The sequence below is a fragment of the Amphiprion ocellaris genome, chromosome 10 (assembly GCF_022539595.1).
Source record: "Amphiprion ocellaris isolate individual 3 ecotype Okinawa chromosome 10, ASM2253959v1, whole genome shotgun sequence".
Classification (NCBI taxonomy): domain Eukaryota; kingdom Metazoa; phylum Chordata; class Actinopteri; family Pomacentridae; genus Amphiprion; species Amphiprion ocellaris.
The window spans coordinates 6,730,460-6,756,388 of NC_072775.1; the positions used below are offsets into that span (position 1 = coordinate 6,730,460).

The 25,929-nt window shown below is 40.7% G+C and overlaps 1 protein-coding gene and 1 non-coding gene across 12 annotated transcripts in view; one reads left to right on the forward strand and one right to left on the reverse strand.

Annotated features, from left to right (window-relative positions):
* The window catches only part of rnf220a (ring finger protein 220a), a 181,464-nt gene that overhangs the window by 118,488 nt on the left and 37,047 nt on the right, over nucleotides 1-25,929 (forward strand). For all 11 annotated transcript variants that reach the window (XM_055014410.1, XM_035949362.2, XM_055014407.1 and 8 more), the window contains 3 exons: nucleotides 11,209-11,338; nucleotides 19,893-19,941; nucleotides 25,138-25,233. In XM_055014410.1, coding sequence (XP_054870385.1) covers nucleotides 11,209-11,338; nucleotides 19,893-19,941; nucleotides 25,138-25,233 — 275 coding nt within the window. The remainder of the gene's footprint in view (nucleotides 1-11,208; nucleotides 11,339-19,892; nucleotides 19,942-25,137; nucleotides 25,234-25,929) is intronic.
* On the reverse strand, nucleotides 18,262-18,335 carry trnat-cgu (transfer RNA threonine (anticodon CGU)). The gene has a single exon. It is a non-coding gene; the product is annotated as a tRNA-Thr (tRNA).

Sequence of the window (25,929 nt, forward strand, 5' to 3'; positions counted from 1 at the left end):
AGTACTAGTTTGCAATTTTTTCCCTCTGGGGAAAATCAAGTTTTTCCCTTGTTATCATACAACACAGCAAGTGTGAAATAAGTACTCATGGCTCAGTATTTCCACCTTCAATCTGCAGTGTACCGATGATAGTCTCAAAAAGACAGATTCAGGCTTCAAGGGTTTCATTTGTAACAAACCTGAGAAATCAGTCCTGTCTACATCTTTAGAACTGGTTTCCAGTTCAAACATGTATGACTGAATTAATCCAAAATTACAACTTGGCATTATTCAGTGTTGAATAGTTTCACAGTGCTTGAGTTGTAGTTGAACTGGTGTGCTCAAGCTGCAGTAACTGAGGGAGGCGTGGATGGAAAGAGAAACAGTGACTTCATAGATCTGCATTTTAGCAGACATTACATCAAAGTCATTTTGAGACACTATTTTTAGAGAAAGAAACTCTGAATATGTCATGTTGATACATGGAGATGGGCATTTTGGGTTAAATAAATGACCAGAGAGGGACTTTAAATTTGTGCCTGATTAATTGGAATTAATCCTAGTAATGACTACTTCACCAGCTAGATTTTACATTATTGAATTCGGTAGAAAGTAGGGATGTCCCATAATATTGGCCCACCGATATTATCGGCCCGAAATTGACATGAAAATATAATATCGGTCAATATCATTATTGGGTTTTTTTGCCTATCATGAAAACCGCTAAAACAATGCATTGGAAAGCTGTAATGCATTTGAGAATGTATCCAATGGGGCGTCACAATAAAATTAGGCATTATGTGTTAATTCCATGACAGGAGATATGTGATGTTATGTAAAATTAGTTAAATAGCCCACAGATATCGGTATCGGTTGATATCGGAATCGGAAATTGAGACAAATTTGGGAATATAGTAATAATGCAGCATAAGCGACTTTGATGCAGTTTGACTTTTAGGGCTGATTCTGTGACTACGATTTACCTTTAATTCAGTTTTGACCAAATTTGAAGTTACTGCATTTTGTCTTGTTGACCAGCATGGGAGATGCATTGTAAAAAAAAAAAGCAAGTTTTCTTCAATTAAGCAACTGAGGATGTTACCTTCAATGCTGTAAATGAGCCAACAGACAGACAAAATAATCACACCTCCATCTAATGACACAATGTAAAAATAAGGACCTTTCAGATCAATGCATGCATGTCACATTTCATCTCTCATGATCCGACTATCACAAGGCAGGTGAGAACTGAGTACAGGTATGCAGCAGGTAATCCGGCGCAAAGAGGACACCATGACATTGATCTAAGATTTTAATCTGCAGCTCCTCTTTGCCAGGCACGTTTTGCAATAACATGTACGGCTACTAATAACCAGGAGATACGTGGTGCGAGGATATGAGTTGTATTAACCAAACCTAGTTAGCAGAGATGCACTTTTACCCAGCAAATGAAGGCAATGCACACAGTGACATAATCGTGTCGCTTTTTAATAGATTGCCTTATTTCCCCCTCTTTTTTTTTCTACTTGTGTGGGTGTCTTGTATGAAAAGGCCAATAATGTTAATGATAAAGCTGCAGCAACAACAGGGTGGGTGTTCCTGCGATGCGCTCTGAATATTATCAATAACAACTTGTGTGTAAGTGTGCACATGCCTCCATCCCTCCATCCATCTATCCATCCATCCATCCCTCCCAGCCTGCCTCCAAAGGCTGCCTTCTCCACTGTTAGGATTCAATTAACACAGTGCAGGCAGCCACGGCACCCTCATTAAAGCTAATTAGTTAAAACATCAGCCAATCTAGCGTTAATTGGCTTTGGTAATTAATTCAGCCGCTAGACCATATGAAAGCAGCAGGGAGAGAGATAATGAGAGGCAGTGAGAGAGCCGAATCAAAGGCAGAGAGGGAAAAGGGATGGGGGGGGAGTAAATGAGAGATGAAGAAAAATAAATAATAGAGAACTAATGCAGAGGAAATCTTTACTTAGATGTGTGTATCTGAATACTATCAGTTTAATGTGTGGATTAACACGGCTGTTACCCACACAGTCATGATGTATAGCAAACAGAATGACAAAGAACTGGAGGTTTAAACTAAAGGTTTTCATATATGGACACTATCAGGAAATAATAAAAGGCATTTAACATCACAATTTGTTCTATATATGGGTATATAATAGGGATGCCCCATATTGGCTTTTTTGCCAATAACCGATATGTCAAAATTGTCCAACTTGCAATTTCCTATTCCGATACCAACCGATACATATATATGTGGGCTTTTTAACTACTTTTAGGTAACATCACGTATCTCCTTTCATGGAATTAACACATCATGCCTAATTTTATTGTGACGCCCCATTGGATGCATTCTCAAATGCAACAAGGCTTTCCAAATGTAAACATTGTGCAAAATAAGAAAACTACTTCAACGTAAGTTATGGAAAAAATACCTTTTTAAAAAAAAAAAAAAAAAGTCTCAAACAACAGTTCACACTCTCCCTTCCTCCCTTTCCTCCCTCCCTTCCTCCCTCCCTTTCCTCCCTTTCTCCCTCTATGAGTCTATTACAGTGTGGCAACTATACTGTACAATTTTGAAAAATGTCGGCGAAATCCAGGCATTATTTTATTGGTTTTTATTCATCTCATTTCAAATGACCTTATTCTAACTTATCTAAGCCCAACTTAACTCATTTTATTTTATGTCAGTTATCTCAGTTTGTCTTGTCTTATCTTATTATAACTTAAGTTTAATTCATCTCATCTCATTTCAACTTATATTATCTTATCTTTTATCTTCTTAGCTTGTCATAACCTATCACATCTTAACTTACCTTAGCTAAACCCAACTTAACTAATTCTATTTCATGCCATGTTATTTTACCGTACCTTATTTTAACTAAGCTTAATTCATCTCATCTCATTTCAACCTATCTTATCTGTCATTAGTATAAGCATTCAGTATATTTTCAGATGTGTCATGAAGATGCTGACCACTGCTTAACACACAGTGTGTTAACCAGTGTGTGTTTGTGATTAGGGCTGACTCAGGGTGTGTATTTCAGACTTGCTGATGTCCCTGTTTGCCCACTGACACGGCATGTTCCTGTCGTGATTAGGCCCCCTTTGGGATGGAAATGAGTGCCGACAGGCCCTCACGCCCACACCTCTCTCCGCTAGGAATCCCTCCTCCTCCGCACAGCTGAGGAAGGAGAAATGGAATCGAGTCAGTCAGCAGAGACAGGGCAGAGGCCAGTGGAAGCTGCAGTGTCTTTTTTTTCTATGCGTCTTAATTACAAACACTAACCCAGGTGGAGTAAGTGTGTGTTACGGTGCAGCAACTACACACTATGTTTAATGCATAGCAGTCATATTCCGAGTTCTTGAATCATCAAATCGATGATATTAGATATTAGATTGTTATTCTGGAGATAATTAACATTTCAATTTGTCTGCTGTTAATATTTAAAATGCTCAAATGTACAGGTTTCCCAGATAATTAAATATTTATGATTAATCACAATGATTGAATTATTAATTCATAATTATGACCCACTTTAAATTGACGATTATCAAGAGAACTGAAGTAGAACAACAGGAGAAATTTAGATTTTCTAAAAATATTCATGACTTTTTTTTTTTCACCTAAGAATTGAAGCATGCTGTGTGCAAATTGAGATTTGGCCTCCTGCTGCTGGTCGTGCCTCTGCTCTGTGGGTCAGCGCTTGGTTAATGCTCCATTAATTTACTTCTTTCTCCCTCACCGCTGTCCCTCCGACACACACACACACACACACACACACACACACACACACACACTGACAAGGTGATTGATTGAATAAACAGCTGTCAGTAGTTAGAGATAACCTCACTAGCATCGCGCTGCTGTCTTTGAGATGGACACACAGGCGTGCAGCAGGGTCCCAGGAGTAAAAGCCGCATTATACATGCTGACACACACTTGTACACACACTCACACACACTCACACACACGCACGTACACACTCAGGGATCATCAGATGACCATTTATCAGCAGATGTTCAAAACTAGGCAGCTGATGATTTATGATGTGTTGATGTCTTGAGCGTTTCCTTTTCCAAATCCTCAAGATTTCACTTACGGTTTTTCAAATGTTTTGTTTGTATTTAAGAGCAATGAAGCTTTGAAAATGCAACTGAACCCACATTGTTTCCCAGTTTGAGCATTCTGAATATAATAGAAGTAATCCCCATGTAAAATAAATGCATGTTCCATCCATTTTGCACTTTATTTACGCTCCTTCTTGTTCGCGTAAAGACATATTTTTAGTCTCTAGACTTAAACAGACAGCAAACATATTCATGCTGCTGCACACACACACTCACTCACTCACTCACACACACACACCTTTGCCCCTTCTATTCCTCAATCCGAACATCTCTTCATCCCTCGTCTTCTCACTGCGCCGACATTTCATTTGCTTTTCTAAAAGTGACAACCCCAGGGAGCAAGGGAGGGGATGGTGAAAGAGCCTGGTGATGAGTTTTGAGCAGGGCGTGGAGGAGTGCTATTTAAAAGCGCCATGCATCACTGTCAGGGAGTGAGACTGCACACACACGCTCACACACACGCTCACACACACACTCACACACGGTTGGACAGACACAGGAAACACACACGTGCACCAAGTAACGCAAAGCAGCCCGGGTGGCAAACTGAAGTTGACCCCCGTTCCATTTCATCAAATGTCCTCTGAATGAGCCACACAGCCTCATCTGTTTTGCACACACACACACAAAGAAGGCAGTGATCAGCATAGTGTCTAGCCTGCTTAAATCACAGCTCATTTAAGCAAAAAAACCATATCACTTCACTGGGGAAGCGCACACACTCTCCCTGCAAGTCCCATTTGTGTTAATGCGGCCCCTAGTTTTGGGCTTTAGGGCTCATATTTGCCATTATGGAGATGATGGCTTTACGGGGCCCCTCTCACCTCACCTTGCGTTGGTCGGGGGAGAAGACAGGGGAGAGTCGAAATGAAGGCTGACACCTCGGCGGGATTTATTTGATTGCGGATGCGAGGCGGTGTCATTCTGGAGAAAGGGGGAGAATGCGACCGGAGGAGGAGGAGGAGGTGGAGGAGGAGGAGGAGGAGGAGGAGGAGGCCTGGACCCTCAGGCTAAGTGAAAAGAAGAAGAAGAGGAGAAGATGGTGGGGTGAAGGGAAAGAATGAGAAAGAGAGAAATAAAGGAAAAGGAAGAGATTGGAGGGAGGAAGGAGGGGGAGCAGAAGTGGCCCTCTTTCCCTTTCGTGAATCAAATCAAATTCCCCTTATCGCACATTATTTGAAGAGGTTATCGGGCGCGGTAATGCGGTTACATGCCGGGCCGCGGCTGAGAGATTTCCTTGTTTACCGATGTTGGCGGGTGTTATAGCTAACCGGCCGGGCGAGCGGGGAGGGGAGGGGACAGAAGGGAGGGAGGAGGAGGAGGACGACGAGAAAAGAGGGGTAGCAGGCATAAACACTTGATGCATGTCAGAAAACTCATTTAGGGGAACAACAAGGAGGGGGAATGGAAGTGTGTGTATGCATGTGCACACGTAAGGAGAAGACAGTTGTTCAAGGACAGAAAAACAGCCTCTACATGTAGACACTTTGTCATTCCATTTGGGAAATGTGCTTGTGTGTTTTGCAAGTGTGCCTCTTGCAGTGGGTGTGTATGTGTGTGTGCGTCTGTGCCCACAAACCTACTGTGTATGTGCCAACCCATAAATCCAGCCTTCCTCTTTTCTGACTCTTATTGTTGTGTTTAAATCCAGTTTACATGCTCAGTGCTCATTAGCTGATTGTGTGTATAATTTACAAGTCAATTCAATTCCTTACAGAAGATATAAAAGATAGAAAATGATCAAGTTCATGGAAAGTCAAACATTTTTGTTTCTTTTTTTTTTCTGTTTATCAGTGTAACTTTCTGAAGCCAAAGCAGTTTCTGGACATTTTTTTTTGTTTGTTTTTGCTCCTATAACATTTTTCCTTACAGTGAGCTCATTTTTGAGTACAATAAATGTCCTGCATCTATATGGAAACAACCATGACTAGCAGTAGAGAGAACTAAAAAATTTCTCGTGCACTTCAGCAAAGTTATAACAGCAGAAATCATAAAAAAGGAAAAAAATTAAAGTTGAATTTCTTTGATCGTTCTTACAGAAATGGAGAAATCTGGATTCAACATGTACAACACTGGGCAAATGTTTGATACGATATAATATAGATATTTTAGTACTTGCATTTTAAATGTGTTTGCATACTTGTCTCCTATTTCCTCTGTGTACACAGCCTTCAATTCAACCCAGTTCAACTGAAGAATCCATGAATTTTTGTCATGTGACTTGGTCACAGCTGCATCACTCATGGCTTTGCTGTTACGGTGATGAACGCTGAATTTTTCATTTTTAACAGAATTTAATTACCGCAGATAGTTGATTTATGGTCATTTTTTAAAGGAGACTTTAATTAAATATGCACTTTCAAGCCGATTTGGTTACATTTTCCAACAGAACAGTATCTGATCCAATAAGTCTTTATGTTTTTACAGTGTCTTGCTGCTAAATGGTGTAATTTTATCCGTTTAAGGGGTTCAGGTGGGAAGACACATTTACAACAATAAGCCACACGCCTTCTGATGATACATTTCTGATCTCTATAACACACACTACTTGCATTCTAAATTTGTTTGCATGCTCTGTGTATGCAGCCTTCAATTCAACCCAGTTCAACTGAAAAGTCCATGAATTTTTGTCATGTGACTGCTGGTCGCAGCTAAATCGCTCATGGCTTCACTGGTATGACGATTAACACAAAATTTAATTACTGCGAATAGTTGATTTTTCATCATTTTTAAAAGGAGACTGTGATTTATTTTTAAAATATATCATTTTAATTTTCCATTTTCTAACAGAGCAGTATCCAATCCAATAAGTCTTTCTGTTTTTACAGTGTCTTGCTGCTAAATGGTGTCATTTTGTCAGTTTGTAGGGTTCAAGTGGGAAGACACATCTAATAATACATTTCTGTTCTCTATCACACAATACTGAATCAACCTATAACCAGTGCATGAAAAAAATCATAGTTTCACATCTGTGGAAAAGTTAAATGTCCACCGATCTCCTGTTTCCTGAGAGGCCGCGAGATAAAAGCAAAGAGATGACACGCAATACAGGTCATTAACTGGGATTTGGACCCACAGTGTTGAGAGTCCATGCTTTGCCTCTTAGCCCATTGAGCCGTGAGGACACCCCAAATAGTGTTTTATCTCTGGTCCCATTGAGAGCGAGTATTGAGCTGACAATCCCTGTCCTCTCTGGAGGTGGCCTTTTACCTCAGCTCATTGTAGTCTGTGACTGGGAGCTGGCGCTATCTAGCATCTATTGATTCCCACTTCATCTGGACCAAAGCACCAGAGAGACAGAGACAGAGGAGACAGAGACACTGAGGAGAAGGCAGAAAGAGAGAGAGAGAGGAGAGAAAATTTTTAAAAATGAAAGAAGATGAAGGATGCCACTTGAAGTTTTAAAAGGGGTTAAACTTGTTTCATCATGACTGACATTTGGCATATTTTCAAAATAGATTTTGTAAAATACCCTTTTGTGGTCATTCATATTTATTGGTGCACAGCGAAGAAGTTAGAGGTGGGAAAGCAGGGAGAATATTAGGATGGATGAAGAAAAGGGTGAAAGTGAAACAATACAAACGCAAGGAGAGAAGGGATGAGAATAAAAGGTAGAATCGTCCTCTTTGCTATCCACTCTTCCATATGATGAAGCTTTCTCCTCCTCACCATCTGGTGTCTGTAATTGCCTGTCTAGTTGTGTTTGTGTGTGTGACTCCTCGTTATTTTAAAAGTATAAGGACCTAAAAGCCTAATAGAGGTCATACTATATGTTAAACATGGGTTAAATACTGATAAAATTATTGAAAAAGTTTTATGTTTTTGTTGTTGCTTTATGGATATTTTTGTGATTCGCTCTGACAAAGTCACGCAGCCAAACTAGGAATTAGTGACTCAATTGTGTTCTGTCAGTGCAACAGCAGCAAGTAAATAAATCAGACTGAAGATGGGAAAAGTCAGAGGATATGCTTCCTGCCAGCTGGGTGACTTATTGTTTTGTGACATGAGGAAAACCAGTGAACAACATTAAGTGGATCAAGTGGCAGAGATGAAAAGGAGGGAAGGTGGTGAGAGGGGGAGTGAGGGGGGAGAGGAAAAAGCCAGATCTGGAAGGAGAAACAAAAGGGAAATAAAGGGATAGAGAGAAAGAGATGAGATGATCCATCTTGGCACATTAGAGGGGATCAGGTCTATAGTCCATCATGGCTGTCAGAGGGATGCACACCTTCTCCCTCTCTTCTCCTCCAGACATCCCTCATTCGCTCCGCCAGTCGGCATTTCTACTGAGGAATGTCTAAAAAGTCCTGTCAGGCCTATTTCCTTGTTATTGTCCAGCCGTCTTCTCACCTCCATCCTCTTTTTACCCCCACCTTCCCTGACTCCGGTGGCTTCCTTGGAGCTTCCCCGAGATTAAACGCTCCCTTGTTGTGCCGCAGGGTGAGTGTGTGTTTGAGCCGTGAGGTCTAAACCACGACGTGTGTGTGTGCTGGTGTGTGTGTTTGTGTGTGTGTTTGTGTGTGTGTGTTGCCCCAACATTAATCATCTTTAAGGGGCTGACAAGCCTGGGGTGCAACATCGCATCACATCAACACCACCACACCCTTCTTCCCCTTCTCCTCCTCCTCCTCCCCTGGATTTATCTGTCCGTTTGCCTCTCCCCATCACTCACTTCCCTCGGGGAGCATTTGGTAAAGAGAAGGGGGGAAAATAGAGGAAGGAAAAGGGAAAAAACACTAGCAGTGAGAATGACGAGAAAGGATGAGACAGTGACAGAGAACAAGTTGGAAAAGCCTGTAAAAAGTGAAAGTGGTTGAAAAACGGTGAAAGTTTTGACACATTTGAGTCATAAGCGTTGTAAAATACTACATTTATACCACTTTGCTTTAACTGACAGATATTTAATTCGCTGACATTGGCTATGATCACTTTTACATAAATGAAACACATTAGGAAATCGGAGCTCATGTCTTTTTTTTTACCAGATTGATCTATAACTATAAGCCCAATATGCATTTAAAAACTAAAATAACTGTATTTTTCATCTGTTTTCTTCTTGTGTTACAGGTTTTATTTTTTATTTTTATTTTTTTACCAATTTCTGTATTTTGCACATTCTTCTGCTGCTTTTAAGTTTTGGTGACCACAAATTCCATCTCCAGAGAATGAAAAAGTTGTATTCTTTTCCACCTGTTCCATCCCATCAGAGCAAGAGTAATTTGCATGTCAACAATACATGTTTGTTCTGAATGTAGTAGTTTTGGTCTTATTGTAAGGAAAAGAGGTGAATTCAGATCACTTCACACAACACAACACAAAAACTCCTCCACTTTAGTCTTTCCTGTTATTCTATGTTGCTTTTCTGTTGTCACGTCTGTGAATCTACATTTCTTTATCATCAATCTGCCGATACAAAGACCCTCATTCTTGCACAACAATTTCACAATTCAAAAGAAAATCACCCTACATTGATATGCAAAAAGTAAACTTACATCGTACACAAATATGCATTTACACTTTCTGGCATAACAAAAGCCTAAAAATAATCAGACGTAGGCATACATCTGTGTGTGTGTGTGTGTGTGTGTGTGTGTGTGTGTCCACGACCTCCAGGAGTGTGTTTGTCTGCGAAATAGAAAGAGCCCCATCGGCTGCAGACGGGGATTGGATCTTTCTTTGTTTGCTGTGGCGGATGGCGACGGCTTCAGCATGACTCAAATTATCTTGTCAAAGCAATAAAGGGGAGAAGAGGGTGAGGAGGGGGGAGAAAAGGAGATGGAGAAACAAGGAGAGAAAGGGAAATATCTGAAGGGAGCATGTTGGAGGAGGCAATAGGGAGGAAGAGGAGGAAAGAGAGGAGATGAGCAATGTGGATGCATAGAGTTGAGGGGAAGGAAGGAAAGAAATGACTCAAATAAATGAATGTTAGGGAGCAGAAAATTAGAAATGGATGATGCCTCAGTGAAAAGGTGTGAGACGGGAAAAGAGGCATGAAAGAAAGGCAAGGAGTGAGAAAAAGAGAGGGTCATCGATTACCTATTTTTCAAAGTCACTTAACGTGTCCAGTGCTTTGGGCTCTGTCAAGCAGCAATGCAGGAGAATGGGAGGCTGGTATGCACACACACGCTCTGAGAAAGGAGGGGAGGGGGGATGATGTGTGTGTGTGTGTGTGTGTGTGTCAGTGTGTGTCCTGATGAGTCCTGTAGCAGGAAACTGTTCTGACAGACCAATATGTGAGCAAGGATACACGTCCCCCGAGGCCTGCATGTGTATGCATATGTGTGTTAAAAGACAGAAACGCCAGCGACGAGACGGAGAGGGAGTCCCCTCTACCTGGCCCTCTTGTTGCCGTGGTGACAAGCAGTCTAAACGGGATGTCCTGGCCGAGGCGGGGCCTATTGTTCGTGGGCTAAAAAAAGCCCATTTGATTGGCCAAATACAGGAAATCAGGAAGTGTCCTCCAACATTAAGCACTGATTTCAATAGACGTTATTTTTAGCCAACTCAGACAGACTCGGAGGTAAACTTTGAGAGGTGGGATGTATGTTGCACAAACACAAAGGCTCGCAGGCCATGCAAAATGCACACTCTTTAAATACACACACGGCCCACTTACACCTCCAGACTCCCAATGACACACACACTAACACACAAACAGGTGGGCCCCACCCTGTGCCCTGCTGATCAAGGACAATGAAGTGAGGTAGTGTTGGCAGACTCTATACAGCATTATCTCATCCATGGCAGACACTTCTTTAACTCCCCCACCACCCCCACCCCCGGCTTTGACCTGAGAACAACATTACACAATAGAGGCTGTGCAGCACTGTACAGTACGAGCTAATGCAGACAGTGCTGAAGTGGCTGAATTTATAACCCAATTTTCTTATTTTTGACTTTACGTTGCCTCTGCCACATCACCATAAAAAGTAAAATATGATCATAGAGGTTAACTCATTCCGTTGCTGTACCTGCTGTAAATGCAACTAATGTTTCTTTGTGCAAGAAATCTTTGGGTGCCTGGATTTTGTTTGCCTCTGCAGTATCTACACTGATGTTTTTCCCCTTTGTTCTTGTCTCCAGGTAAAAAGAAGATGTCCCTGTATGACAGCCAGGCTCCAGTCTGTCCCATCTGCCAGGTGCTGCTCAGGCCCGGAGAGCTACAGGAACACATGGAGACAGAGATAGAGAGGCTAGCCAACATATGTCTCAGGTAGGACTTTAATGTGTACAGTTATGTAGACAAAGTTTGAATCAAAACTGAATCCACTCAGGAGTACTTGGCTGCAGACAAGGGGGCAGATCATGGTAGCACTTCTGCAAGATGGACCTCAGAGGTGATAATATGACCTTAACAGTGGAAGTTGGCCTTGGTCATGTTGTTTTTGTCCCATGAAGCAGCACATGGATTTTAAAAAATATGCAAAGTTTATGCAGTAGGAATGTTTTTTTCAAGTCTTTCTTAAAAGCTTTATACATTATTTTAAATAATTTGCAATCTGCACAGTTTTTTAAAAAGTGCCAATATGAAGTTAGTTTTCTAAGTCTATAAAAAGTCACCAGTTCTTTTAAATGTTTTATGTAATATTCAAATCTAATTTATTTATTTAGAAAATGTAATAAACAATGTGAATGGGCTATGTGTGACTGGACAACAGGGTGTGACTGTAAGCTGCTGAAAACAATGATCCTTTGCACTTTTATTGCAACCTTTGTTTCCAGAATCATAATGAATCCTTCAGGCATTAATGCAAAATCATTTATGTTGAGTCAAAATGATCACAGCAGCTTAAAACTAAATAAGTTTACACTTCAAAACATTAACAAGCAACGCATAGTTTTAAATCAGGATACTTTTACTTTGTATTCATAAGGTTAAAACTCTCTCTGTTCTTGATGACCTCTGCTTGGTGCTGGTTTTGTTCTTGAATTTCCAGGATTTGATGGTAAAAACAGTTAGCAAATGATCCAGTTATTCCATGTAACCCAGTAACACACACATAGCCTGTGTTATGAGCTGCTTTCCCAGACAGTGACTAAGCCAGCAGACCCTACAGTACAGTTGTGGGAAAAGTCAGGCTAACGTCAGCTGCATGCAACGCTGCAAGCTTTAAGGGTCAGATGGAGCATTTGAGCAACCAAACCCTGCTGACCAGTTCATGTAACATCACTCAGTCTGTCTGTACTGCACTGTATTTATCCATTTTAAACTAATTTAAACTCAGGCTTCATTTAAGTTTTACAAATGTTTTTAAAAATTTACCGATGCTCTCTGGATTCTTCAGTATATATACTGAAGTTTGATTAAACCTTGGAAATGCAACAGCTTAATAAAAGGTCCTTTATCTGCTTTATACTGCCAGAAAGTCCTCCCGTTCTCTCATTTTCACTCAACACCAATACAAATAAGACCAACTTCTGCTGCTGAAGTTACATAATTTTCCGTCAACTGCAAAGGTGGCTCACGTAGAGGTCTGCCATCTTGTCTGCATCCAGGTCCTTCTGAATCCACTGACTCCCAAGGTGAGTATTTGTGTGTATGTATGTATGTGTGCATGGTTAACAGTAGAATAAGTCAAAAATAATGAATTTCTCAATTCTAACAGGTCTTAAACTGTGGACATTTGTCAAACACAAGGTAGCCCTGCCTTATAATGTCATAGAACCTGTCTTGTCATCTATGTTTCTTTAAATGAGACCTTAATTTACTCAATAAATATTACACCATTTGAAGAAGACATTAAAGTAGCAACTCAGACCATAAGCTGATTAGGAAAATGTTTACTGAGGTAACAAACCAAGTGAGAAGTTGGGTCATTTTCTTACAGACTTCTATACAATCTGACCTCTTTTTACAACCAGAGGAGTCGCCCCCTGCTGCCTGTTAGTAAGAATGCAAGTTTAAGGTGCTTCCACATTGAGTTCAATTTTGAAACCCAGAGGCTACAAGCATCGTTTTTATACAGTCCAATGTCCCCACCAGCATGAAAATATCTGTCTACCTAAATCAGGACTTACGGTATAATATCATCCACCGAAGAAGGAAAAAAAAAACACAAATTCCATATGATAAACAAGGTTAAAGTTATTTCTATATTGGTCACAGACATGTGAAACCGATATCAATCCTATAATCTGAGTAAAGCAGCAAAAGCGATCTTTTAAAATGTCATGTTATCATACAACCCTTCATATTAAAAGGTTAGATAAATTAGTATGCCTCTTTATTTCCTGTAAGAAATAACATTGTCTTGATAGTAACAATTGTTTGAAATGTTTTTTGATGGACAACAAAAAGACAAATCTTTGTGGCTCATAAAGCTCTGTAATTTTTAGGCAATAAGGTGTGGGCTGTACATCAGCTCAGCTTTTATGTCAGGTTCACTGACTCATATATTTTTTTTTAGCAGAGATTTCGGTGCCATAAATCAGCATAAAAGGCAGAGGCATGCCGTCAACGTAAAGCTAAGTGTTTCCTACAGGGATTAGGATTCAAACCTGTGACCTCAGGATCACTGCAGCCCCCTTCTTCTCCTCATGGCAGTCGCACGAGCTGTTTTACGACGGATAAATCAACTCCAAGCCCTTTTAACGATGGGACACAACCATTAGGATCCATATTTCACCTTGACCGCACGTCTGGCTGTGTGTGTGTGCCCGACTGTTTGTGTACTTGCGTGTGTGGTCGACGTGGCGGGTGTGTTTGTGTGTGACCCGGTGTCCACCTAAGTGGCCCGGCTTTATGATAGCCCCCATTAACCTGGAGGAACGGGGCAACACATAGCGTCACCCCACGTGGAAATCACACTTCATTTACCCCCGTTTACCCTGGATGCTCCCCCCCTGCTGTCTGTCTGTGGCCATATACTGTACCGCTCATTCTTACTTTTTTCCTGCCATCCCCCTCTTCATCTTACTCTTGTTTTCAACTTTTAATCCTCCTCTCTTTGCTCTAATCCTCCCTCTTCACCCTCATCTTTTACTTTCTTTCTCATTTTACTTTATATATCCTTAATCTCGATTTCCCTCTTCTCCTTTTTTCCACTTCTACCCATGTTTCTTCCCAAAATGTCCAGTCTTCTCGTATTTTCTTCTAACCCAATTCAGTCATTGACCTGACTTTGCCTCGTCTTTGGGGACCGAAACAGTGATCTAACTTTGCAAGGAGAAAAGGAAGTATGTAGGGCAATCAAAGAAAATGTTTGCTGTGTATGAGTAGTAGAACAAATCTGAGATGCCTTAAAAAAAAAAAAAAAAGCAAAGTGAAGGTAGCCTGATGATAAAGGGGGTAAATTGGAAAAGAAGTTAGGAAAGGGTCCAAAATGAATGTTAGCCAAATTACATATTACATATTTTGCCACCCTTGTATATATTGTAAATAAAGCTGCTGTAACAATGTAAATTTCCCCTGGAGTGGGGAGAAATAAAGAACTTTATCTTATCTTATCTTATCTTATATTACATAGCAGCTTTAAGGAGAAGGTAAACATGTAAAAGTAAAACAAAGGTCACAAAATCTGCTTGCTTTTTCCTGCAGTTTCAGGATAAGGAGTTTCAGTGGATAAAATTCATTCAGTTTTATCGTAAAAAGACTCTAGATCTGTGAAAAAGTGCACTTTAGATCTTAAATAGAGAATAAAATAGAACTAAACCAAACAGAATGGAGCCGTCCCTCATCATGTGATATGGCGAGGTGTGTGTGTGTTTCAATAATTAATAAAGGTTAGTGGTGTGTCCTTCCCCCTGGCAGTCTGTGATACTATAGCCTGGGGAAACTCAGATCCCACGTACACCTCCTCTCCGTCTCACACACACAGTTATTTAAGGAAATGGCATCATCCCTGAGTGAGATGGGACAGTGACTCACGTCACGGCTGGCTGATTTACCTACTCGCCATTAACCCACACGCTCACCACAAGAAGCAAAGAGGACAACAGAGGGGAGAGATGAGAGGTGGAACATTTCAAGATATTTTTTGAGAAGTCTTGTTTCACCTGCAAACAAACACACAAAACGTCTGTGGATGTTTGTGATGGAATAAAAGCAGAAAGTGTTGCAAATCACAAAACTGACCTCATTCTGAATCGCGCACACAATCACTGTCGCTCCTTCTCTCTGGCTCTCTGCAAGGTAGCTGCCATCATTGAAAGTGACAGTGGGAATTTGGTCCAATTTGTGGTAAATCTGCCTTTAATGACGGCCAGCGCTCGCTGAATCAAAGAGCTGCGGGTATGGAAACGAAGGGGTGCGCGTTTGAGGAGTGTGTGTGCCATATCTGCCTGTTTTTTTCTTCATATAAATATCTGTTCTTCTGTGTGTTTCTATTCATTTCCTAACTCGTTCTTCTTCTCGCTGCATATGAATGTATGTGTGTGTTTGATTACAGCTGCTAGCTTGTCCTCTCTGGTGACTCTGAGCTCTATCACTTGTTCATGGGCCACAGCGTCTCATGTACCGACGTGGAAATCACACACACACACACACACACACACACACACACACACACACACACACACACACACACACACACACACACACACACACACACACACACACACACGGAGTTCGGCAAATGGAAATCTATCTTGCCCTGTACACGTCAGGAGGCTCAGGGGGGCAAAGTAATCTACATACCCCATCACCCCCTCCTTTTCATACCCCTGCTCCTCTTGTCCTCGTCCTCCATAATCAATTTGCCTCCACTCGAGCAAACCTCCACTTCTCTACCAGGTGACACGAAAAGGCAAAAAGCAATCAGTATCTTGAGTTTAGCACCATTCCTCTATTCGTCCCTCCATCCAGCCCACCCAACTCCCACCTAGAACACACTCATTCATCTTTATCTTACTCTTCCCCCCCTCTGGTAAGGAGTGGAGGTGGTGGGATGTCAGTCAAACCCAGTCTGTCTCCAGCTGTGTAAGACTGATGCAGATTTTATCCGGTTGGGGGTAGATGGGCAGTTTTAGTGAATTGATCTGCTTCCAAATTACTGATCACACCAGTTCAATACTGACACAGAAGACTGGCCCAGATTCAACATAGGAGTTGATGTAATCTTTCTGTTTTGGAGCTTCTTTTCCATTACTTAGGTGTGATTATTCTTTGAACATATAATTATTCATAAAGCAATGCCTTATTGTGTTATTGAATCTGTACAAGCCAATTAATGCTCAGTTCTAGAAGAAGGAGCTGTCACTGTACAGTGCTGTGGCATAAACAGTGTATCAGCTGCTAAACAAATATTGTTTTCAGTATTATGCCAAAAACAGCCAGTTAAGATCTTTAATGAGAAAAAAGATCATTTTATACCTGAAGGCCATTTTATTACTCAGACTGTAAGTGTAGTGGTAAAGACTTTTGTGTATGTTGACTTTTCCGCATACAAAGGACTGAAAGTGTCAATATTTTACTTTTTGCTGGAAGTCACGAGTAACGAACTCATGTAGCTTGCTTACACTTTCATTTTGTAAAACTGCCTGTAATTATATTTTAATGGATGTCTTCATCTCAAGATGTTGTTGTCGTATACTACCACATTTTTGCATTCACATAGACAAGCAAACGCTGGTTAAACAGCAAGAGCAAGGTTCCAGAAAGACCACAGTCAACTGTGGTCATGAACCAACCATAAATGAATGATTTTAAGTTAAGAGATTGCTTATATTTGACCTACCACCTGATTCGTGGTACCTATACTGGCTGACTACTTTTTGTTTATGATCTCACAGCTATAGAAAAATCTACTTCAGACAAGGTACTGTATAAACAACTTCCCTGTGTGACGTTGTGGGACAAAGCGCTGCAAGAACTACTTGTTTGAGGCGCCAACATACCCTCGACTGTCTCCCTCTCTTCACACACATGCCTCATTACCGCCACACATTTTAAATTGTATCTTTCATTCCTCCTTCCTTCCTTTTTCCTCCTGCTTGTCTGGCGTGTTTGTTTCGCTTTGCTGTGCTGCTCATTTCCACACTCCTCTCCTTGCTTTGACATGGCAGCCAGCTGGAATTTCCAGCCCCATAACCTCACGGCATCAAAAATTCATAGAACCGGGCAAATAGACGCGTGAAGCCGCGAGAGAAGAGGCGTCGGCGGCGCACCAACTCTCCCATCACTCCCTCTCTTCCTTTCTCTTGTTTTCTGTCTTCTTTCATCTTTCCCTCCCTCAGTCCTCCCTCTTTATGTTACCCGCTCGTCCTCCCTCGCCACACTTCTCTCTCTCTCTCTCACCTCGCATTTCATCTCCTTTTTCTTTCCCCTCCTTTTTTCACTCTCCTTTCATCTCTCTATCACCCCCTCTGTCACTGTGGCAATTTTCTCCCGTCGTGGCAGGCATGCGACTGCCGTCCTCTCTCGCTCTCTCTCTTCCCCTCTCTGCCGCTCCCTCCTTCTCTTGTCGCTGTTTGACACTGTCAACAAGCAGGTAGAGGTGGCTGTTATTGTTGATGCCTCTGCAGAGGTTCCAGGTAATGAATAAAAGAGAGATGGAGGGAGAAGGGGAGAGAGATGACAGAGACAGAGATAGAAAAGGGGGTAAGAGAGGGGTGGATGTGTGGTGCGGGGTGTTGGCAGATTCCCCTGCATTACACGGCAGCTTGACTGTGTCACCCATGTTTATTCTCTTTGTTGGTGGAGGTGAGGCCTACTGTTCACACACATGAGACACGCACAGCTGCAAGACAATATACAGATGCATGTGCACATCCACACATACACAGTATTGTGATTCACAGACAGGTTTAACATGCACAAAGACATTTAATACACACAGTGTAGCCTATATCATCCACTGAGACACATGCAGACTCTTTACAAAAAGAGTCAATCACATCAGTGCAGCAATAAGGACTTTTGGAAATGAAAACCAATATTAACAACTCACTACCACAATGTTTAGTCATTTGGTAATTTATTTTGAAAAATTTGTGCCATACACTGTGTTACATTTTTAAGTTCACCTCAGAAGCAAGAAGTTAAACAACCTCCAACTGGATTTTAAAGGACTTTTCCAGCAATTTACTGTTACATTTCAGTCATGGTGGGAGGGCCTAGAAGAAACATGTAAGAGGCCAGGAAATCTTGACTTTTACCGCTTACAATAAGACTTTATTAAACTCAAAGAGAATTATTTAAGGCACTGCTGGGATTTGAACCCGGGATCTCCTGTTTACGAGACAGGCGCTTTGACCAACTAAGCTACAGCGCCTGTGAATGTCAATACCTAGAGGGCTTCATCTTGTATTTTCCATCATGTATAAAGCTTATTTTTATCAATTCCACTGTAAATTGTGTGCATTACTTTTGTATTGACAAGAACAGCAGGTTTTATGTGTAAAGCTGGCACAGTGCCCCATTAAATATGTTGAAACTAATGGATGTTGTGCAAATAATATTTATTTTTAAGTTAAAAAAATGCCTGAACTACATCCTGCATCACATAATATGTAAGAGGACATATACAGCACTTGTACAGATGAACTTTCATAGTCCTTTGACACATCCATCCCCTCATCCATTCTTTCCTATCTCTGAAGCTATGCACTATATTTCACTGCTCTTATGTTTTCCTGGTCTTGCTCGTATGTGTCTTTGTGCACCACTTTGTAAACTCTTCTTTTGGATAAGTGACATATAAATAAGGCTTCTTATTCTTATTATCCACCCGTCCATCCATTGAAAAAGGAAATCCCTTGTCTACCAAGGCATGCTGTCAGATTAGAGGTTGCGCTCAATTCAGTTTTAGGCAACCTTCCCTCCATGGTCTGACACTGTCTGTCTGTTAGTGTCATATGTGTGTGTGTGTGTGTGTGTGTGTGTGTGTGTGTCCGAGAGGGTCTGAGAGTGTTAACAGGGTCTCAAAGCAAACATGACAACCCCGTCTCGCTTTGTCAGCGTCAAGGCTGTCGCAACGCTTCGTGAAGCTTGGAGAAATTTATCTCTGTGTTTCAGTGAAAGTCAGAGAGAGAGAGAGAAAGACAGAGAGGATGGCATAGGCAGAAGATGGGAAACAATGATGGGGAGATGGAAAGAGAGAAAAGGGGGAAAAATAAGGAAGAGGGGTAACACAAAAAAAAGAAACAAGCAACAAATCAAGTGACAATGTGGGGTCAGGAAAAAAGTATGTTGTTAAAGCAGTAAGGCTGTCTATTTATTACATTCTGACTTGCCATCATTCATCCTCAATCTAAAATGTCATGCACACATTTCCATCTACATGCAACAAGCCCCTCTTCTCCCCCCTTCTTCCCTATAATGTGTACAAGCCAACTGATTGTATTTAACATAATTCAGAGTCAAAGTGACCGCAGGTTGACTGCACTGACAAATCAAATCACTGCAAAATCTGTTATTTCCTGCCTCTGCTCCAGTGTGTCTGTCTACGTGAATGAGTGTGATGAGAAAAAGCAGTCAAATGAATACATCAATAAATATTTATATAGATACACAGCCCAATTTTCTTAGCACTCATTGCTTTGTAGTCAGGGTTTGCTGTAATACTTCAATTACCCTCAAACAGAGTAGCAGGAGACGAATGGATAAAGGGTCAATGAGAATAGAAGAGCAGTGGATGAAAGCAAAGGAATGCATGAACAAGAATCTGGTAAATTGGTCCCAAGTGAGCCGTTGGTAAAATTCACAGAGTACTTGTGTTTCCCAGGAAATTGCTGAACAAGCACAAGAGGTGTAAGCAGATTCTGCTGTGCGCTGCATCGTGTCACATAAACCCCACTAAATTCTATTTTGTTCTCTTTCTCCATTGCAGTAAGAACCCCTCACCCAAGGATTCAGCAGCCACTCCAGGAACCCCCAAGGTGAGATCACCATCATGCAGTATGGTATCTGTGATAGGAAAGCAAAAAGGACTCATACATCTTTTCATATTTATTTTTCTCTGTCTTAATCTTCAATTAAAGTTCCATTTTTTTAGTACTTGAGGGAGGCCAAACAAAAATGAGCATCAACATGTTCATATATTAAATTCTCTATCACAGGGGTGTCAAACTCATTTTAGTTCAAGGGCCACATTCAGCCCAATTTGATCTCAAGTGGGCTGGACCAGTAAAATCAGAGCATAATAATCTATAATTAACCACAACTCCAGATTTCTCCTTTGTTTTAGTGCAAAAAAGTACATTCTAAAAATGTTCACATTTAAGAAATTGTCTTTTTACAAAACATTATGAACAACCAGAAAGAGAAAAAACACAAGCAAGACAAAAAGGAAACACAGAACGACAAAAACGAGAAACAAAACGACAAAACATGAGACAAATGACAATAAAAGATTAAAAAAAACAACAAAAGCAAGACAAAATATTACAAAACTGTGTCACAAAACGACAAAATTGAGAAAGGAAAAAAACATGAGACAAAACAAAAAAAGGCAACAAAAAAGGCAAAAAAAACAAAAACAAGACAAAATATGACAAAAATTAGACACAAAACAACAAAAACGAGACACAAAATGGCAAAAACATGAGACAAATGACAAAAATGAGACAAAAAAACAACAAAAACAAGACAAAGTATTGCAAAAAAAAGACAAAATGACAAAAGAACAATCTAATATTTTACTTTATGATCAAAACAACTTGTCATGGTCTAGAAATTATTTTTAAATTTACAGTTTGATCAGTTTACAGTTTGCAGTTAATGTCTTCTCTGTCATTTTTACACTTTACAAAGTCATCCCACGGGCTGGATTGGACCCTCTAGAGGGCCGCTTTGGCCCGCGGGCCGCATGTTTGACACCCCTGCTCTATCAGGTTGTTAGTTAAACTCTTAAAAATGAATCTATGGAAGTCAAAGTTACATATTTAGAAGTTTTTCCATGAAAGTAGTCCCTTCCTGCTTTAAAATTTCACTCATGATCTGGCTATCATTTGAATGAACACCGTACAGTAATGTTAACAATGTAAAAAACAACAACTTGATTTTCACACAAGGGCGCTGTTAAAACGGGGGGAGAAAGTGGTGCAAAATAAAGGAAAGGAAGATTTTATATTGCTTAATATTAAATTAAATGAGTACATAGCGTACTTGGTTAGATTGCACCACATAATGACTAGTTTTCAGTGATATATAGTGCATTCCTTACTGTCCAGCAATCAGTTTCCCCCATGCCTCTGTTCCTCTCTGCTGCACTAAGAGGAAATCAGCTGTACTGTGGGTCTCCTGTCTTTTATAATCCACACACATCGAAGTACCAGCCTCCCATGGTCCAACAGGCAGCAGGGCCAAGAGGCACTGTACTGTGATTGTTCCAATTAGAGAGACAGAGAGAGAGATGCAGACGGATGGCAAAGCAAAGGAAAAAGACAGACGATGTCAAATTGCAAGACGACAGATTCATGATCCCATCAAGTAGCTTTTCCTTACAGTATGTGCCTCTTCATCTGAACCCAGCACCAGCTGCCAGACTGAGACCTTTTTAAAAGACCTCTTCACTACTCTGGTGTCTCGTAGGCTTAACAGAAAAGTCCAGCTCACAGTTCAAGCTATGTGAGCTGTGGATGGAAAGACAGAATGAAGGATAGTTATGGTGGAGTGGCTTAATGATGACTGGTTTTAAGAAATTACTTGTCAGAGTGGAGCTTTCTTTTAAACTGCCTGAGTATAGAACAACATTCCCACAAAAATGAAATGTTTCTGTTGTTTTTTTTTTTTAAGGCTTTTTGGATGGAGTTTTTCTTTCCTTTCCATTTCCATTTCTGCAGGCTGTTCTAAATGATGCGAACCTCTAATAAAATTGACTTGATTATAAATGTAAAAGCTGCTTTACCATAGCTGGCCAAGATTCCCATCATGATTTAGGATGAGCACTCTATACTGTATATACATCGGGGGATAAATTGGATTAAAAACCAACATAAAGTGTCTTAGGGAGATTAAGGAGGGTAGATGAATTACAGGCAAAAAAAAATGGCCTACACCCAAAAAAATAAAGGCAAGCTTGCCTTGAGTGCCTGGATCTGCATTTTTGACACCATTTTTGGCTGTAATTTTTCAAGGAATCACTTCCTTCTTTTCCCTTCCTTGAGCACCAGTGGTTTGAGGGACACCAGCAGAGCTTTGGTCACTTTTCTTTGTCACTGGAAGATGTTGGGCCACGACATGCTGCCAGAAGAGCTTCAGTGTTACTGGCATTAAATCTCCAAATCTCTGGCGCTCTGGGGAGATAAAACACAGTTTTCCCGAAAGTACTTCCCTTGTTTGATGTTAAGATGATGGTGGTGGAGAGTGCTGTCTAACACATTGTCTAAAATCTCCCATAGGTGTTTAATGGGTTGAGAAAGCCACAGCATATAGTTCACATTATTTTCATACTGATAAAATCATTCAGTAACCTCTCATCTCCCATAGATTGAAGCATTGCCATCCTGGAAGAGACTGCTTCCATTGCAATAGAAATGTTTCATCATAGAATAAAGGTGATTGCTCATGAACAACTTTGTATTGATTTGCAAATTATGGATAAGATCTATGGCAAGACCAGTAAAGTCATCAACTATGTTTGTTTTCATTTTCAACTAAAGACCAGGTGAAAGTCAGATACCCGAATGCGGGAAAAAAGTGCGACTGACTTGCCCCCAAGACATCTAGAGTAATTCGGGTGATCCGTTTTCATTCCCACACACCTTTGGGTGCTGACCCGGGCTTAGAGCAGCGCTCGCAGCACTGTGGGTGGGCTTGTACTTGAGAAAGGCAGAAAGAGCGGGGTTGAGGGGTGAGTGCCGGCCTTCCTCTCTGGCCGTGACTGTGCATCTCACCGCTGTTGTTTAGTATTCTGCAGCAGGACACAAAGAATGAAGAGGGCCAGTCTGAAGCACATGGGCATGTTGTTGTCGTCCCCCTGCCTGGTATGCACCACCCACCCCAGTTAAACCGGAGATTAACCCCAACGCACCTACTTATGTGATGTTCGGCCCACTTGCTAAGCTGAGGCGATTGGTTTAGGGGGAAAATATGCAATGTCTGTAGAGCAACACACACATTATGTTAGAAATTACACCATCCTACATATATTTGAGAAGATTGAGGCAGGTACTTCTCCTTTTCTTGAAAATACACAACACATCTTCAAATTCTTACATGTAAATCCACAAAACATGCTTTTTTCCTGCAGAATTTACAGTCACAATTAGAGTTCAAATGTTTGTCCCATGAAGTGCAGTTCCAGTGGCTCACCCGACTGTAGCTTTAAACCTTTTTGCCGCTGATCTTTTCACACGTACTGATTTAATTGGTTGGTTTAAAAGACCAAAATTTCAGGGAGATCTTCATTTATAATCTCTTTGTAGAATACCCTTAAATGTCATATTCTAATGATAAAACTTAAGCATATTCCCAGAACGCCCTCAGGTAAATGATTCCTGACCTTTTTAAACCTGGATAAAAGGAGGAGAAAAAGACCGCACACACACACACACACACACACACACACACACACACATACACACACACACACACACACACACACACACACACACTCACACATAGAGGCATAAAAGCACCATGCATAATGTCCAATTTACTGTGGCAGCACTGGAGGTTGGTCATTTCTCACATATTATTATTAGATTACTGCTGTCGAGCACTTAAGCCTCTGCTCTGCCCCTTTCCACTTGATTAATAGGAGACGACTGTAAATACAAATATTTCATAGCTGCCTTGTAAAAAAAAAAAAAAAAAAAAGCAGCAGCAGAGACACACATGAAAACACACAAATTCAGCTACAGCTCTGTCAGGACTAAGCCTTGTAAAAAAGTGATATTGCTTCTTTTTTCTCCTGCTGTTCTCTCAGTTTTGCGTCTTTCTCTTAACTCCCTCTCTACTTGAGGAATTCCCTGGACTGTCTTTGTCACAGAGTGGGTTAGAAAGAGGATATTGTGTTGTGTGTGTGTGTCTATGACGAAGAAAGAGAGAGATCGTCTGTGCAAAGTGTTGTTAGACAGATTTATGGACAGGCAGTGTCCCGTAATGTCAGACAGTTACACTCCTCCTTTCTCTGATGTTTACCCTTCCTCCTTCCTATCTTCCTTCCTTCCCTCTCTTCCTCCCCAAAGCTTCCTCTCTTTCCAATCTCTCATTCTTCCCTAACTCCTCTTAACATCCCATAAACATTAACTCTAATCAGTGGAAGGGATTTTATAGACAAAGTCAGGCAGGTTACAGTCATCAATGACGTTTCGCTCTCAGCATCTGTGGCAATAACACTCTTGAAATTCTCCAAGGGTAAAAAAATCGCTCACCTTGTTTCTGTTGTTTTGTCCTTTTCGATGCAAAAATATACTTTAAAATTCAGAATTTGTTTTGCCTTTTGATGTTATATTTGTTGAATAAACAGAACAAGGTCATACAACCTCTCGATGCATCGCAGCGTTTCAGTGTTCTTTTATTCATCTTTGACTGATTTCAACTGTTGAATCTCATTCTCTACACCTGATTCCAGTTGTTACTCCTCAAATATAAATTCAGCTGCTGTTAACATCAGCTTACATTGTGACAGAACTCATGTCTTTCTTTCACCTTTAAAACTTCTCCTGCTCCTCGTTTTTACTGCAATTTCTGTCACTGTTTGCTCTTCAACCAACACTTTTAAATGACTTTAGTTTATACGTTTCAACTTGCACTAATTTCTTTCAGTGCAGCTGACACTTTCAGCTCAGTTTATCACCCACGCTCTGACTGTGTTCCTTTTTGATGCTGTAACTTGAACTGAATGTTCAACTCCCTTCCCCATTTACATCTCAACAGATCCTTCAACTTTCTGCAGGGCTTGCACTTAAGCAATAACCATTTCAACACTTCCATTTTACCTGCTTTTACTTTTACAGTTTTTATAGCTCTGGCTTTATGTTAACACAGTATTGTTCTCGTTGCACCATGCAGAAACTGTCAAACGATTACGGGTTCTGCTGCAATCTTGTTCTCCAGAGGTGACAACATAACAACATCATCTGCATAGAAAGACACATTTTGTTTCTCTCTTCCTGTCTCTTTGCTAGTCGATGCTGTTGTCGGTGCACATCAAACGCGAGGGAGAATCTCCCGTGGTCTCACCCCTGTCATCTGAGGACGCCCACCACTCCGACAGATACCAGGTCACTCACACACACACACACACACACACACACACACACACACACACACACACACACACACACACACACACACACACACACACACACACACACACACACACACACACACATACATACAGATGTCATCATTTCCTGTTTGCCACTAAGGTCCCCTATTGCACCTGAATGTAGAATATCTAGTATTTTATCCGAGTATTTATTCAAGTTCAAGTGTAATGTATGTTGTCATGAGGTCAAAGCACAGTCAGCTGCATACATACAGTATATCACTAGTACTCCAGGGGTAATATTATAGCTTTGTACAGTCTAAGATGACATAGTAAACCATCCAACTTGCCCTGAGTGAGATATACTGTGTGTGATACATTCTGTTACTTGTCCTAACTGTATTTCCCTCAACAGCTACTATATTTGGAGTTGAGTTCTGATCAAACATGTTTAAAATTGTGATTTTTAAGAAATGTTTTGAATCTAGCATTATAATGATGAATTGTATCACTAGAGTTCATCACACAATATCAGATGGTCACTACACCATTATTGTGGTCAAAAGAAATTGTGATACTGATATTACAATATCTGTAGTAAATTTGAAATAACAATAATGCTATTAGGCAAATTCATCTTTAACTTTGTTATGTGTTTTGTCTATTTTTTTGGAAAATTCTTATGTGCTCTTTTGACAGTTAATGGTGA